This window comes from Porites lutea, chromosome 11 (assembly GCF_958299795.1).
Source record: "Porites lutea chromosome 11, jaPorLute2.1, whole genome shotgun sequence".
NCBI classification, from domain to species: Eukaryota; Metazoa; Cnidaria; class Anthozoa; order Scleractinia; family Poritidae; genus Porites; species Porites lutea.
This window is the reverse complement of record NC_133211.1, coordinates 2,670,396-2,687,349: the sequence shown is the minus strand read 5'-3', so window position 1 is coordinate 2,687,349 and position 16,954 is coordinate 2,670,396. Positions and strand designations below refer to the sequence as shown.

The 16,954-nt window shown below is 39.8% G+C and overlaps 2 protein-coding genes across 2 annotated transcripts in view; both read left to right on the top strand.

Annotated features, from left to right (window-relative positions):
• LOC140952410 (uncharacterized) overlaps positions 1-16,954 on the top strand; it is a 148,686-nt gene that overhangs the window by 110,637 nt on the left and 21,095 nt on the right. The window lies entirely within an intron of this gene.
• On the top strand, positions 13,475-14,329 carry LOC140952411 (KRAB-A domain-containing protein 2-like). The gene has a single exon (XM_073401838.1). The coding sequence runs from the start codon at positions 13,475-13,477 to the stop codon at positions 14,327-14,329; it is 855 nt and encodes a 284-aa protein (XP_073257939.1).

The window sequence follows — 16,954 nt, the reverse complement described above, 5'->3', positions numbered from 1 at the left end:
ATTTAGAGCTGTTGTAACGTCGTTTTCTACGGCAAAGTAAAACATACCTCTAACAAAAAGCAATAAGGCAGAAGTAAGGGCAGATAACGTGCCCCCCCCCCCCCCGGGGGGCACTCAAGGGGGGTCTTGCTAGAGCTGTGCCGCCGAGGCCTTCAAAGCTCCACCTTGTTTAAGAAATGGCTCACTTCGCTACCCTGTTTACGATTCTGACTTTGATTTGTTTCATTTTACGTAAAGAATCAAGTAGTTTTTCAAACTAACACCACAGAAGTAGGTACTTTGGAAAAAAGTTATTGATACTGCAAATGTAAACTGCTCATCACAAGCCTTTACAGTCTTCTTAAGGCTTCCAGCCCCAAAAGACACTGTTAAAGTCGCTTAACAGTAAAATTCTACACCCTGTTTAATACTCAAGACCTTGTGTTCAGCTGCCCATACCTGACCTGTAGAAGCCAAATAAGGAAGTGTTCCCCCCTCCCAAACCTCGAAACGTGCTTCACTCTTCAGTCTATTTTAGAACAAAAGCACTATATGATCCCATAACTGACATCATTCGCATAACACCATTCTTCACTGCGACACTCAGCGTTTTTGAACATTGAACAAAAACATAGATTCACATGTACTGCATTTGCTGCTCAAACATCATAAGCTGAAGAAAGGTTCCTAAGCATGAGTTACAACTACTCTACTTAACGTGCCAACGAAGGGAGCAGAGCAATGGTTCTTCTTCTCATCGAGCCTTGATAATTGCTCCTGTAAAGTCGAAAAGATGACTCATATGGCGGCAGATTCTCCAGTTTGACCTTCCCGCCTTAAGCTCGGGATGAATCTCATAGTAAGCACAAGCACATCCACACTGTGCCACTTCTTTCCGTACAGTTCACACACGGGTGCTTCGGTATCTTGAATTTAAGGTTCTCATTGGATACTGATCACTCTTTCCCGCGATACTCGCCATCACTGGACTGTTTTTCACTTCCCTTTACCAAAGAAGGCAGTGATGTTATCACAGCCTGTGGTCGAGTTTACACCGATAAGGACTCCTCATGAAGCAGTGGTTAACTTTGCCGCGGTCGATTTGCATCGAACGTTCGCGCCTCTTCCCTTTTTCATGTAGCACCTTTTCAAAGTCAAGCTTTTGCTATGAGCGAGAAGTAGGAGAAAGACATTTGCTCAGTGTCAGTGTCAGAGTGTAAGAGTGCATCACATTGTCATTCCTGCGCGCATGCCGAGCATGGAGAACAATACACCTATCAGCCTCTTCGTAACGGAACTGTACCCCAGGAACAGCGTCTCTGATCACCATATATCTTCGCTCGACTGGTCTTTGGTTGTCACACGTCCATGATCCAGTTGCCGAGTCTGCTTCTAAATGCTTCGGTTTTGCCCTGTGGCACAAGGAATTTGACAATTTCAGCTTATTTGTGTTGGCACGAAGCAGCTCGTTTCATGAATGTACAGTATAGTGCATCACAGTAAATCCCTATATTGTACACTTTCAGCGGTAGACATTATTTTCAGTCTTTTGACCTTCTTGGTCAACACCTCGCGCTACACGTCAAACACTACGTCTACGAGCCTGCTGCCCGAAGCTAGTTACTCTAAGCGACCACATGGAACATAGCTCCAAAGGCGATCTACATTACGTTCTCGGCTTGCTGGAACTGTTCCCAAAGTGCCATCCGAGCACAAGAGGAAGTGCTAGATCCTTGTTGCAAACCTTATGTACAGCCTTCACCTTGGCTTTCTTTGTTGGATCAAAGTATGCGTGGGATTGGATGAGCAACTGCTTATTACAAAGTCATTCGCTGGCTGCTCTCTTTTGCCCGTGGAGGCAGTCAGTCATCACTTACTTCTGTGTGGACAAGCTTAGCGAGTTGCAAATCTCTCTCGTTGGTGAACTTAGTTCGGCCATTAGATTGATTTTGATGAGATGTGCGGGGAATTCACATTCAGCTGAAACCTCTGAAACTGATTCCGGTCGATGACGCGTGACTGAATAAAGTTGTCCATCAAGAAATTGTTTTCAAGTTGAGACTCTATTCAATACACTTGCAGTGTAAGAATATGATTTATTTACTTACTCTTTTCTAAAACAATTTTCTAAGCCTCATATTTTTTCTAGTTATTATTCAAATTGCGAACGGCCGGTCTTATTGAGTGACCAATAACGGAAGATGTTGATTCGCATGGGACGTCAGGTAGTTATAATTAAAGCACTAGAATAAACGGAAGTCATGTTTTTAGTTCAAATATATTTTAAATCTACGCTAAAAGAAGATTTTCTTTTTACGTTTAAAGAATATAAGCAACTTTTCAGCCTTCCCTGAAATTCATTGTGTAGTGTGGCAAGGTATGTGAAATTTTGATTTAAAAAGGGGATTTTTAAAAAAGCTCTTGACCTCAGGTGCGCTGGGGTGCCTTGCGTTTGTATTACTAACGCGGTCATGTTCCAAGGGCACCCAACGTCAATTTTCGGAGAATATCTGTTCGGAAGACGATTTGAGATCTAGAATTTTCGGAACATTTGCTGTAAAATTTCTTGCTTGTCTGCCTCCCCTAGGATTTTCGAACATCTAAAAAATGGTATAATTGCCCATTTTTAACGGATTTTTACCCTAAGAATGTCACCTAAAATTTTCGGGAGCCTTTTTTCTGGCAGAAATTTTCAAAAGGGTAAGTTTTGATCCCTATAACTTTCGGATCGCTAGACGTTCGACTAGGAAATCCGCACAGATGAAAAATTTTTAGGGGATAAAAATATGCCCATATGTTCCGTTTAAATACTAAAATACGTTTAACAAGGCTAGGTTTAAGTGGTTTTGATCTATATTCTATTTGGGTGCCCCTTAAAGCTAATATGTTCTCGACCGGCGATGTTTTCAAATTGTTGGTATTTTATCCAGTCTTAGTACGTTAGTACGCTTAGGACGGCAATGTTCTTTGTATGTGGGTATTTTTTCGGTCTTAGTACGTTAGTACGCTTAGTACGGCCATGTTCTTTGTATGTGGGTATTTTTTCGGTCTTAGTACGTTAGTACGCTTAGTACGGCCATGTTCTTTGTATGTGTGTATTTTTTCGGTCTTAGTACGTTAGTACGCTTAGTACGGCCATGTTCTATGTATGTTGGTATTTTATTCGGTCTAAGTACGTTAGTACACTTAGTACGGCCGTGTTCTATGTATGTTGGTATTTTTTTCGGTCTTGGTATGTTAGTACGCTTAGTGCGGCAATGTTCTCATGTATGTTGCTATTTTTTCGGTGTTAGTACGTTAGTACGCTTAGTACGGCCATGTTCTACGTATGTTGCTATTTTTTTCGGTCTTAGTACGTTAATACTCTTAGTACGGCCGTGTTCAATGTATGTTTGTATTTTTGTCGGTCTTGGTACGTTAGTACGCTTAGTACAGCCATGTTCTCATGCATGTTTGTATTTTATTCGTTCTTAGTACGTTAGTACGCTTAGTACGGCCATGTTCTATGCATGTTGGTATTTTATTTGGTCTTAGTACATTTAGAACGGCCATGTTCTAAGCATTTTGGTATTTCATTCGGTCTTAGTACGCTTAGTACAGCCAATTGTTCCATTTTCATCCGCATGCATGCATGGCTTTCTTCAGCTTCGCCACAGAGCACAGCATGTAACAAAGACAGTTGATATAACACTCAGTGACTAAGGGAATAAAACAGGCCCTCTTCACACCTAACCCTCTGGAGTAGTAAATAAAGACATCAGAGTCCAGTATACACAAAATAAACTAACAAAGAACTTACTAAATTCTAAGTACACTTGTCCGGCGTACTAAGCAAAAAAAATTCAAAAGAGGTGCCTAGAATGGGCAGCATATGTTGTTCTGGAAACCAAGCAGTGTACCAGGGTAAAAAAGCCAATGTTTGTTTAAACAATCTGTTTAAAAGAAAATTGGCAACACACTTACAGTAATTGGTTGAGATTGTGGAGGTCCAGAACAAGGATCTTGGTGCTACTAGCCAACTGTGTTCAGTTTTCAAGCTGTCTACAATTATTGACTGTATTCAGTTGTTCACTTGTGTACAGTTGTTAACAGTTTTCAGTTGTCCAGTCAAGTTTAGTTGTGGACTGTATTCAGTTGTCCAGTTGTGTACAGTTGTTGACTTGAATCAGTTGTCCAGTTGTTGACTGTATTCAGGTGTCCAGTTGTGTCTGGTTAATGACTGTATTCAGTTGTCCGGTTGTGTACAGTTGTTGACTGTATTCCGCTGTCAAGTTGTGTACAGTTGTTGACTGTATTCCGTTGTCAAGTTGTGTACAGTTGTTGACTGTATTCAGTTGTCAAGTTGTGTACAGTTGTTGACTGTATTCCGTTGTAAAGTTGTGTACAGTTGTTGACTGTATTCCGTTGTCAAGTTGTGTACAGTTGTTGACTGTATTCAGTTGTCCAGTTGTGTACAGTTGTTGACTGTATTCAGTTGTCCGGTTGTGTACAATTGTTGACTGTATTACGCTGTCAAGTTGTGTACAGTTGTTGACTGTATTCAGTTGTCAAGTTGTGTACAGTTGTTGACTGTATTCAGTTGTCCAGTTGTGTACAGTTGTTGACTGTATTCAGTTGTCCAGTTCTGTACAGTTGTTGACTGCATTCAGTTGTCCAGTTGTGTACAGTTGTTGACTGTATTCAGTTGTCCAGTTCTGTACAGTTGTTGACTGTCATCAGTTGTCCAGTTGTGTAAAGTTGTTGACTGTATTCCGTTGTCAAGTTGTGTACAGTTGTTGACTGTATTCAGTTGTCCAGTCGTGTACAGTTGTTGACTGTATTCAGTTGTCAAGTTGTGTACAGTTCTTGAATGTATTCAGTTGTCCAGTTGTGTACAGTTGTTGACTGTATTCAGTTGTCCAGTTCTGTACAGTTGTTGACTGTATTCACTTGTCAAGTTGCGTACAGTTTTGACCGTATTCAGTTGTCCAGTTGTGTACAGTTGTTGACTGTATTCAGTCGTCCAGTTGTGTACAGTTGTTGACTGTATTCAGTTGTCAAGTTGTGTACAGTTTTGACCGTATTCAGTTGTCCAGTTGTGTACAGTTGTTGACTGTATTCAGTTGTCAAGTTGTGTACAGTTTTGACCGTATTCAGTTGTCCAGTTGTGTACAGTTGTTGACTGTATTCAGTTGTCCAGTTGTGTACAGTTGTTGACTGTATTCAGTTGTCAAGTTGTGTACAGTTGTTGACTGTATTCAGTTGTCCAGTTGTGTAGGGTTGTGTACTGTCATCAATTGTCCAGTTGGTACAATTGTTGACTGTATTCAGTTGTCCAGTTGTTGACTGTATTCAGTTGTCCAGTTGTGTACAGTTGTTGACCGTATTCAGTTGTCCAGTTGTGTACAGTTGTTGACTGTATTCAGTTGTCAAGTTGTGTACAGTTTTGACCGTATTCAGTTGTCCAGTTGTTGACTGTATTCAGTTGTCCAAATGTGTACAGTTGTTGACTGTATTCAGTTGTCAAGTTGTGTACAGTTTTGACCGTATTCAGTTGTCCAGTTGTGTACAGTTGTTGACTGTATTCAGTTGTCCAGTTGTGTACCGTTGTTGACTGTATTCAGTTGTCAAGTTGTGTAGAGTTTTGACCGTATTCAGTTGTCCAGTTGTGTACAGTTTTGACTGTATTCAGTTGACCAGTTGTGTACAGTTGTTGACTGTATTCAATTGTCCAGTTGTGTACAGTTGTTGACTGTATTCAGTTGTCAAGTTGTGTACAGTTCTTGACTGTATTCAGTTGTCCAGTTGTGTAGGGTTGTGTACTGTCATCAATTGTCCAGTTGGTACAATTGTTGACTGTATTCAGTTGTCCAGTTGTTGACTGTATTCAGTTGTCCAGTTGTGTACAGTTGTTGACTGTATTCAGTTGTCCGGTTGTGTACAGTTGTTGACTGTATTACGCTGTCAAGTTGTGTACAGTTGTTGACTGTATTCAGTTGTCAAGTTGTGTACAGTTGTTGACTGTATTCAGTTGTCCAGTTGTGTACAGTTGTTGACTGTATTCAGTTGTCCAGTTGTGTACAGTTGTTGACTGTATTCACTTGTCAAGTTGCGTACAGTTTTGACCGTATTCAGTTGTCCAGTTGTGATCAGTTGTTGACTGTCCTCAGTTGTCCAGTTGTGTACAATTGTTGACTGTATTCAGTTGTCAAGTTGTGTACAGTTGTTGACTGTATTTAGTTGCTCAGTTGTGTAGTTGTTGACTGTAATCAGTTGTCCAGTTGTGCACAGTTACTGACTGTATTCAGTTGTCCTGCTGTGTAAGGTTGTAGACAGTATTCAGTTGTTGACTGTTCTCAGTTGTCCAGTTGTGTACGGCTGTTGACTATATTCAGTTGTCCAGCTGTGTACAGTAATTTTTTGAGTGTATTCAGTTGTCCAGTTGTGTACAGTTGTTGACTGTATTCAGTTGTCCGGTTGTGTACAGTTGTTGACTGTATTACGCTGTCAAGTTGTGTACAGTTGTTGACTGTATTACGCTGTCAAGTTGTGTACAGTTTTGACTGTATTCAGTTGTCCAGTTGTGTACAGTTGTTGACTGTATTCAATTGTCCAGTTGTGTACAGTTGTTGACTGTATTCAGTTGTCAAGTTGTGTACAGTTCTTGACTGTATTCAGTTGTCCAGTTGTGTAGGGTTGTGTACTGTCATCAATTGTCCAGTTGGTACAATTGTTGACTGTATTCAGTTGTCCAGTTGTTGACTGTATTCAGTTGTCCAGTTGTGTACAGTTGTTGACTGTATTCAGTTGTCCGGTTGTGTACAGTTGTTGACTGTATTACGCTGTCAAGTTGTGTACAGTTGTTGACTGTATTCAGTTGTCAAGTTGTGTACAGTTGTTGACTGTATTCAGTTGTCCAGTTGTGTACAGTTGTTGACTGTATTCAGTTGTCCAGTTCTGTACAGTTGTTGACTGCATTCAGTTGTCCAGTTGTGTACAGTTGTTGACTGTATTCAGTTGTCCAGTTCTGTACAGTTGTTGACTGTCATCAGTTGTCCAGTTGTGTAAAGTTGTTGACTGTATTCCGTTGTCAAGTTGTGTACAGTTGTTGACTGTATTCAGTTGTCCAGTCGTGTACAGTTGTTGACTGTATTCAGTTGTCAAGTTGTGTACAGTTCTTGAATGTATTCAGTTGTCCAGTTGTGTACAGTTGTTGACTGTATTCAGTTGTCCAGTTGTGTACAGTTGTTGACTGTATTCACTTGTCAAGTTGCGTACAGTTTTGACCGTATTCAGTTGTCCAGTTGTGTACAGTTGTTGACTGTATTCAGTCGTCCAGTTGTGTACAGTTGTTGACTGTATTCAGTTGTCAAGTTGTGTACAGTTTTGACCGTATTCAGTTGTCCAGTTGTGTACAGTTGTTGACTGTATTCAGTTGTCAAGTTGTGTACAGTTTTGACCGTATTCAGTTGTCCAGTTGTGTACAGTTGTTGACTGTATTCAGTTGTCCAGTTGTGTACAGTTGTTGACTGTATTCAGTTGTCAAGTTGTGTACAGTTGTTGACTGTATTCAGTTGTCCAGTTGTGTACAGTTGTTGACTGTATTCAGTTGTCCAAATGTTGACTGTATTCAGTTGTCCAGTTGTGTACAGTTGTTGACCGTATTCAGTTGTCCAGTTGTGTACAGTTGTTGACTGTATTCAGTTGTCAAGTTGTGTACAGTTTTGACCGTATTCAGTTGTCCAGTTGTTGACTGTATTCAGTTGTCCAAATGTGTACAGTTGTTGACTGTATTCAGTTGTCAAGTTGTGTACAGTTTTGACCGTATTCAGTTGTCCAGTTGTGTACAGTTGTTGACTGTATTCAGTTGTCCAGTTGTGTACCGTTGTTGACTGTATTCAGTTGTCAAGTTGTGTAGAGTTTTGACCGTATTCAGTTGTCCAGTTGTGTACAGTTTTGACTGTATTCAGTTGTCCAGTTGTGTACAGTTGTTGACTGTATTCAATTGTCCAGTTGTGTACAGTTGTTGACTGTATTCAGTTGTCAAGTTGTGTACAGTTCTTGACTGTATTCAGTTGTCCAGTTGTGTAGGGTTGTGTACTGTCATCAATTGTCCAGTTGGTACAATTGTTGACTGTATTCAGTTGTCCAGTTGTGTACAGTTTTGACTGTATTCAGTTGTCCAGTTGTGTACAGTTCTTGACTGTATTCACTTGTCAAGTTGTGTACAGTTGTTGACTGTATTCAGTTGTCCAGTTGTGTACAGTTGTTGACTGTATTCAGTTGTCCAGTTGTGTACAGTTGTTGACTGTATTCAGTTGTCCAGTTGTGTACAGTTGTTGACTGTATTCAGTTGTCCAGTTGTGTACAGTTGTTGACTGTTTTCAGTTGTCCAGTTGTGTACAGTTCTTGACTGTATTCAGTTGTCCAGTTGTGTACAGTTCTTGACTGTATTCACTATTCAAGTTGTGTACAGTTTTGACTGTATTCAGTTGTCCAGTTGTGTAGGGTTGTGTACTGTCATCAATTGTCCAGTTGGTACAATTGTTGACTGTATTCAGTTGTCCAGTTGTGTACAGTTGTTGACTGTATCCAGTTGTCCAGTTGTGTACAGTTGTTGACTGTATTCAGTTGTCAAGTTGTGTACAGTTTTGACTGTATTCAGTTGTCCAGTTGTGTACAGTTGTTGACTGTATTCAGTTGTCCAGTTCTGTACAGTTTTGACTGTATTCAGTTGTCCAGTTGTGTAGGGTTGTTGACTGTATTCAGTTGTCCAGTTCTGTACAGTTGTTGACTGTCATCAGTTGTCCAGTTGTGTAAAGTTGTTGACTGTATTCCGTTGTCAAGTTGTGTACAGTTGTTGACTGTATTCAGTTGTCCAGTCGTGTACAGTTGTTGACTGTATTCAGTTGTCAAGTTGTGTACAGTTCTTGAATGTATTCAGTTGTCCAGTTGTGTACAGTTGTTGACTGTATTCAGTTGTCCAGTTGTGTACAGTTGTTGACTGTATTCACTTGTCAAGTTGCGTACAGTTTTGACCGTATTCAGTTGTCCAGTTGTGATCAGTTGTTGACTGTCCTCAGTTGTCCAGTTGTGTACAATTGTTGACTGTATTCAGTTGTCAAGTTGTGTACAGTTGTTGACTGTATTTAGTTGCTCAGTTGTGTAGTTGTTGACTGTAATCAGTTGTCCAGTTGTGCACAGTTACTGACTGTATTCAGTTGTCCTGCTGTGTAAGGTTGTAGACAGTATTCAGTTGTTGACTGTTCTCAGTTGTCCAGTTGTGTACGGCTGTTGACTATATTCAGTTGTCCAGCTGTGTACAGTAATTTTTTGAGTGTATTCAATTGTCCTGTTGTGTACAGTTGTATCTAGTCCATTCGTGTAGGGTTGTCAACTGTTTTCAGTTGTTCTGTGGTGTATGGTTGTTTACAGTGTTCAGTTGCCCTATAGCTAGCTGTTGTGTAAAGTTGTCCATTATGTCCCAGGCATATAATATGTAAATATTTTGGTCTGTTACATATAATGATGATAGATAAATAATAAATTTCTTACCTAACTTTGATTGATACTTCTTTTTTTTATCTTGAGTTCCATTTCCAATAATATTTTTTCTTGGGTGTTTGTCTACAGGGTACCATTATTTTAACTTAGTACAAAGGAACTGTAAATTGTCTGCTACAGGAATATAATTTTTGTATCTATATAGGAAATGACAAAAAAGCTTAGATGATGACAGAAAAATAATGAAAAAATTCTAGGCAGATTTTTATCATGTTCATGAGTAAGTTGGTGCCTGTCCATCTTTCAGTAGTAGTAGTGGCAACACACAGAACACAGGTTGGTGAATTAATTCAAGGCTTGGATTTTTAAGTTTAAAATTGGACAACATTTTTAAATAAATTTCGTCCACAAGGCATTCAAGTAGCCTGACATTTGAGTAATGCCAAATGCAAGGACATTACAAATATGGATGTTATATTTGAGCAAATACAAACAGATCCAAAAGAGCTTACCTTGGAATTATTTTCAGTTTGGTGCATTATATTCTACTTTTTCTGCACATCACTTTTAAAAACACAAAACAACCTTATCTGCAAAAGTAGGCAAATCAACAATTTTACCGTTGAGAGTAGTAAACACATGTGTCTCAGAATGTGTCTGGGCCACATTTAACCACAAGCCTTTGTAGTCTGCAGATATACCTGCAACTTGTAGAACTCAACTCCATAAAAAAATAACCTTAGTGGCAAATGTAACCTTTACACTTCTTGTTTTCAAACTGAGTCATAACAGAGTGTTGTATCAGTTCTTCACAATAAAAAGGCAATGAAACCAATGTAGTGTTCCAGTTAAGCATTCTGGTATGTCATTTCTGGGGTCCTTAAGAATAAAGACCATGAAAAACTGTGTTCTATTTGTTAAGAATCTAAATCCTGAAAATTATAGGGTCTAACCTACCCCCTCCCTGAAGCACAAAATAACATAAAAACTTTATTGAATAGGTTAAATCATGGGGTGTCCTAACCTCCTCCCCCCGTATACTGGCCAACCTTCCGTTGAGAGTCTCTTTGTAAGCAACTTAATGCACTTATCAATCAACCCTACTAATTGTATGATGATCATGCCTTTAAAGTTTGACATCAACGTTGAGACCAAAGTAAATTTACAATTCAGGCAATACGTGTTGTCTTTGAGACCACTAATTTTCTTTCTTATCAATAATTTAAGTTCTTACCTTGTTCTGAAAGAAGCTACTTCTCTGGTCACTTCTTCTACCATTTCCAGTGGATTCACAGGTTCTTTGCTAGAAAATACTGTTAACATGTTAACATGAAGGTGCTGTGAATCAAATCAATGGCTAGATATGATTAGAAATATTAATAAATAATATATTACCAATTTAATTATATTTCTATTTTTGCCAAATCACATGCATATTATTATTGGGGGAACCCCAGAGGCTCCATAATCCTAATTGTAAACTTGCTGTTACGCATGCTTGGTACATTCGTATCCAACATTTGCTTGGACTTCCACTAAGAGTCTGTTTACATGAAGGTGGGGGGGCCCAGATAGGTGAGGTAACATGTGGCAGGTCACCCCACCTATCATGTAAATGTGAATGTGATTATCATTTCAGTATATTGGTAACTATATTGGAAAAATCATCCAGACACAACAAGGTCATTGCACACACTGTAACATTCCTCAAAATTATGTCTCAAAATGCACCAGATTGCATCTCAGCACATATTCATTTCAAACGCTTCCCAAGGACCCCCTCCAGGAAGCTTTTTAACTTCCGCCACTCGGGACTTCTCCCCCCAAAAATAAATCCTAGATAGAACCCTGCTTGTATGTTGTCTCCCAGGATATGAGTATGCACCATGACTGGCCTGTTAAAAAGCCAAAGTTCATCTGGCCGATTGGTTTAAAAGAAAATTTGACAACACACTTCTGATGATTAGTTGAGTTCATTGGGGGGCCCAGGGTCAGGTTGTTCATAGCTGGGTAAGGCTAAACCTGGGTTAGAGTGCAATTTGAATTTGATCTGAAAGCTTAAAAGGAAAATTCAGTTTTATTCAGCTTTTTGTCCATAATTTGATGATTGGATGCTCTTAAAAGAACAGGGAAAATTACTGGTATCCAAAAAAATGCTTTGAAACAAAAGAAAACCAAACCTGCATTAAAATTTAACTGCGGGTTAGCGCTTATCTGCCTTTGAAGAACTGGGCCCAGAACAAGGATCTAGTTGCTGCTAACCAGGATAAGATTGCATCTGTGACACAAGAATGCTGTATCATGACAGTTAGAAACAATAGAAAACTCCCAAAGTACAAACTCATCCAAAATGCTACAAATCTTCAGCTAATAGAAGATAATGTGACAGTTTTTCAAGGACCATGAAATTCTGAATTCAGGTAGTTAGTTAATCAATTGTGGCCCTGAAAAAATTTGAAGGAAAAAAAACTACGAATTTTTAAGAAAATGCTATGAGAAGGACTCTGTAAAAGCTGACTAAGGTTAACAAATAGCTAAAACTATAATTTCTATATGTTGCATTGCTCAAAATTGTGCGCATTTACAAGGCCCTAAAGCTTTTTGCTGTCTTGCAAGGACCCATCTGTTCTAAAGATCCCCAAAATAAAGGGATAAATCTCATAGTTTATTAGATATAATCGTGTAAAGTTGGCTTATCATTTTCACATAAATTATGACCTACATTTGCAAACCCCTGAATTTCTCGCATTGGGCCTTTGCGATTTTGGTGAAACTCTGTTCAATGCAAGGCACTAATGCACTATATGTAGCTGTGAGATTTTCATGAAAAAATGCCGGCAACAGCAGAATTTCAACTCAGACCCCAAAGAGGCGTGGCACTATAACAAAGTGACATTTACTCAGATTGCCAGAATTTTATGCTATATTGTAGATTGATCTATATGTTATCCATGCTATATGTTAGACTTACGATCAAAGTAAGGGTGGGGATACCAGAGAGCTTCAAAGTAGGAGGGTACCCCTACAAAATAACTGTGTCGAGTCACCTTAAAAGGAAAATGTATGACCAAACTGATGAAAGTTTGTATCAGAAACAATCAATTCATAGATTCTTGAAAATGTACAAGCACTGAAACTTTGGACAAGAGTAAGAAAACACTAGCTGATACTTGTGTTTAGATGTTGGCATTTAACCAATAGAAAACGGACAAACTCTGCAGAAAATCATTTGAGGTAATGAATGAAATGTTTATTTTCAATAGTTTTTGTATTTAAATTTAAGTATTAAGTGCTTATCAGCAAATTTTGTTTTCTCAGTTCTTTTGCATCTCACCAACCACCCTTCCCTTCTTGTTCTGTCATTCCCCTCCTATACCTAGTTCGTCCTAACCCCCCCTCTTCGCTATCTCTCACCTAACCTCCCCATATTATCTCACTCTTACCTTTTTCCTATGTTTATTTTTGTTAGTACTCATGAGGATTTGAACTCCTAACCTCTGGATCTGTAGTACTCTTCCTTATCCACTTGACCATGCAAGCAATCGTATGAAATTCACCCTATAATTCTCAACCTTATAATTTATTGGTCCCAGACTCACCATGGCCAAAAATTATAATTTATTCACACATACGCATGACAGATCAACACGTACACGTGAACTTTGGTTGGTTCAGTACTAGAAAAACATAGAGTTTTGTTCAAATGGTGGTGAAAATGGACAGTTGCGTAGCTGAAGAACTCTTCTACGAAAAACTTCAGTCAATGAAATCATCCAGACAGGGAAAAGCAAGTAATTTAACAGTATATCTAAGCGACGAGTTCTATGTTAAAGCAAAAGCTTGACTTACTACAGAGAATTCCAGAGACATTGAAGGGCTTTCAATAAGCGACGTGGCAACAATAAAGTGTAAAAATTGGACCCTACAGCATGGAAAAATTGCTAATCCAGATGGAAAGTTCATTACTCCAAAGCGTGAGATTTTCAAGACATTATGTGAAGCTCACTCTGCCATGGCGCATAGGGGAAAAGACAAAACTGAACATTACATACGCGAGTCATATGTGGAAATTTCACAAGAAGTAATAACACTTTTTGTTTCCCTCTGTAAATTCCATCAACAGCACTGTAGTGTCACCAGCCACGTGAAAAAAACGGTAATAAAACCCTTAATGGAAGATGGATTTTTGAAACACGTGGAAATTGATCTCATTGACTTCCGAAAGTTACCATGCACATGTAATGCCACACACAAATGGGTTCTTCACATTACAGATCACTCTAGCAAATTCACATGGCTTTATCCTTTGCATTCAAAGGAAACTGAAGAGGTGGTAGAGGCTCTAGAAAAGCAGTTTTATCTGTTTGGTTTTCCAACAATTCTCCATTCAGACAATGGAAGAGAATTTAAGAGCGAGAAGATGGCTGAATTCTGCAAAGCGTACAAGATAAAGCAAGTACACAGAGCCCCAAGAACCCCTACAACCCAGGGCCTTGTAGAACGCAATAACCGCACAGTCAAAGAAAACATGAAAAATATTATTACAGAGAAAAACGATGAAGAGGTAAACTGGTGTAAAATATTAAGTGAAGCAGCCTACAAGAAGAATATTGTTGTACACAGTGCAACAGGCAAGTCTCCATATGAAGCAGTTTTTGGAATTCTACCAAGAAAGGAGGTGCACGTAAGTGCAGATGTCAAAAAACCGGGCAATGAAAGTACTCCAGTCACAGATTTTCCAAATCCAAATAAAAGGAAACATGACGAGGATGACACTCAGAGGAAGAAACTCAAAACAGATATAACTGAGAGACAGTTGAACTATAACAGCAAAATGAAAGAAAGTAGAAAAAGAGGTCCAATATGAATGAATATGAATATGTGTCAATCAAAATTGATCCAGTGGACAAAATTTCACCCCTTTATCATAATGTTTTAATTGGCAAAATAACTGAAGTTGAAAATGACTACGCCAAAATCATGACCAAGTTTGGAAGGCTGAAAACTTATATTTCAGCAAACAGGTTAAATAAATGTACAGCAACAAACATTCAGCTGGACTTTAGTACATAAATAAAATTTTATAATGCAAGCAGAAAGCCTGCAGAACAGTAATGTAATGAAAATTAATATAATTACTATGCAAAATTCACCAAAAAATAAATGACTAAAAACTAGTTGTATTTGTGAAAATTCCTGGTGTCCACAGATTACCTTGAATAAATGCTTACTGCAACGAGTAATGTTAACTACAAACTAAGTGGTCTATCCAGTGCAATTTCCAAATGTCTTTGAGAAAGAACTGTCAATAAACCTAATTCCCACAAAGAGCACTTTAGCTATTGTCCAAGATGCATGCTGTGTTCCTAAATAAGTGCTTAACCCTATTAATCACTAAAATGTGTGCAGTAACCCTACACATATGCTGTCCCGGGGGGTACGAGGGGGCTGTGCAACCATATAATAAGATGTTTTATGTTTTGCCCTTGCAATTTGGTTATGGTCTGCGCGTAGACAGGAGTGAATGGATAATAGGTGACACACCTATTGTTGATGAGATGCATCACAGGATAGACGAAGACCCTCTGTCCCTCGGGCAGTTTCAAGATGATAGTATTGTTTTGGGACAAGACGATGGAGGCTTCTTGGCCGTTTACCACGGAGGACGATTTTCAGTAAAGATGACGTGTATTTGTCAGTAGGGGAAGGTGTTCTCGCAGTCAGGGTGTTCTAGTGAGTGGTTGCTGCCATTCAAAAAGATGCTTGACAATGATGTTGTTGACGTGCTGTGCCCCATGTTTAAAGACGGTCATCACAGTAGAAGCTGGATGCAGGTCGAATGCATCCCATATTTGACGATCCGTGAGAGGCCTTTCCAGACATAGCACAATGTCAGCCTACATTTCATCCAGTTGTTCTTGTGTGAGCTGCATGAAACGTATGATGTCCAGAAACTTAGCATACTGCAGGGCAACTATGTGGAACAACTGATAGAGACAATGCTAGCGGGAGTTTTCTGAATGAAAGTTGGCGTCATCTATAATAATATTGAAGTAGTGGTGAATATGCAACCGTCAATGGTCTGCAACGGTTGCTGCTGATGTTTGTCTCAGACGAAGACCACGATGGGACGGAGGTTGAGGCAGTTGAAGGTGGAGGATATCACACCAAAAGTAGGTGGTGAGACCATGGATGCTTCATCAACTACCACGAGATCATACTTCTTGATGGTGTAGTCGATGTCATTGTTGTATGGGCCGTCCACCGGGATGTTAAAGGTGCTGTGCAAGGTGTCCGTCATGATATCGCAGAGGAAGATCTTATGGTACCCTTGAGCCAGCAGAGCCACTTGAGCAGCCACTAGAACGGAACATTTCCTTTTGGATTGCAGAGTGAATGGCACGAATCAGCACTTGAGATTCACAGGTACCAAGTTTCCCCAGGTATTTGTGCCAATTGGAGGTTTCCAGGGTATCTTCTTCAGAGGATTGTTCCTGGGTCTGCTGTGTGGATGTCAGGCAGTACTGATGTCGTTTAAGATTGCCCTTTGGAGTGGCGAGAGAGGGTATAAGTTCTCCATGGAAACTGATGATAAGTTGCCTACTTCACCATTTACCACGCGGATCCTCCACACGTAGAGGATGTCGTGCAGGGACATGATGTAGGCAATGATGGTGTTGATGAAAAATTCTTTGTGCCTTTCACGTTCAAATTGATCTGTGATGGTGTCGCCAGTTCACCAGGTGTCTGGAGGGCAACGGCTTGTGCGAAGAACTTATGGTGGGTGGCATGCTCTCTTCTTCAGGATGTCTCAATTCAGAAGGAGAACAATGAGGATGGTTCATTGTGAGATGCTGGTAGAAGAACATGGGATTGAATACTGACACATACTTGACGACAACAAGGTATTTGTCTTGACCGTATGCCTTTGGTTTGGTCAGGGAGGTGTTGTGGCTGCGAAGCCATTCAAGGAGTGGCTGGTCGTCCTAGTTAGTCTCGGGGAAGTAGGTCTTCAGGTTGCCTGTCTTGGGATGTGTGGCATTTGCAAAGACGTGGGTATTCCACCTGTTGCAATTTCCCCCGGTAAGGTATCCCCTTGCGATCTCCTCGAGGACATGGGCAATGAGAATGGTTTCCAGAATGGGCAAGTCTGTAACATCTTTACCATACTGATGGTGCAGGTCTTCAAGGAATGATGGGAAGGGTAAAGTCCATTCATAGAGGCTAATGGTAATGAAAAAGGATGGATAACCAAACTGCCTGACTCGACGATGAGAGACAAATAATTTTTGGTGCTGCCAGTAGGTGCGCGAGAATGATTTGTTCCCCAGACTTCTGTTAGGGGAGCACCCAGATGCTTTTGAAGAATGGACAGCGCCGGTTATCATTTTGAACAGCCACCTGTCATACTGGTGCTACAGCTGTTCAAAGCTGAACGTGTACTCCAGCACAGGAGAGAGCACTTTGCGCATGTAAGATATTTTGACACTTG

What these genes read in the sequence shown, in the direction of transcription:
- LOC140952411 (XM_073401838.1), top strand. Translation starts at nt 13,475, where the DNA reads ATGGCGCATAGGGGAAAAGACAAAACTGAACATTACATACGCGAGTCA.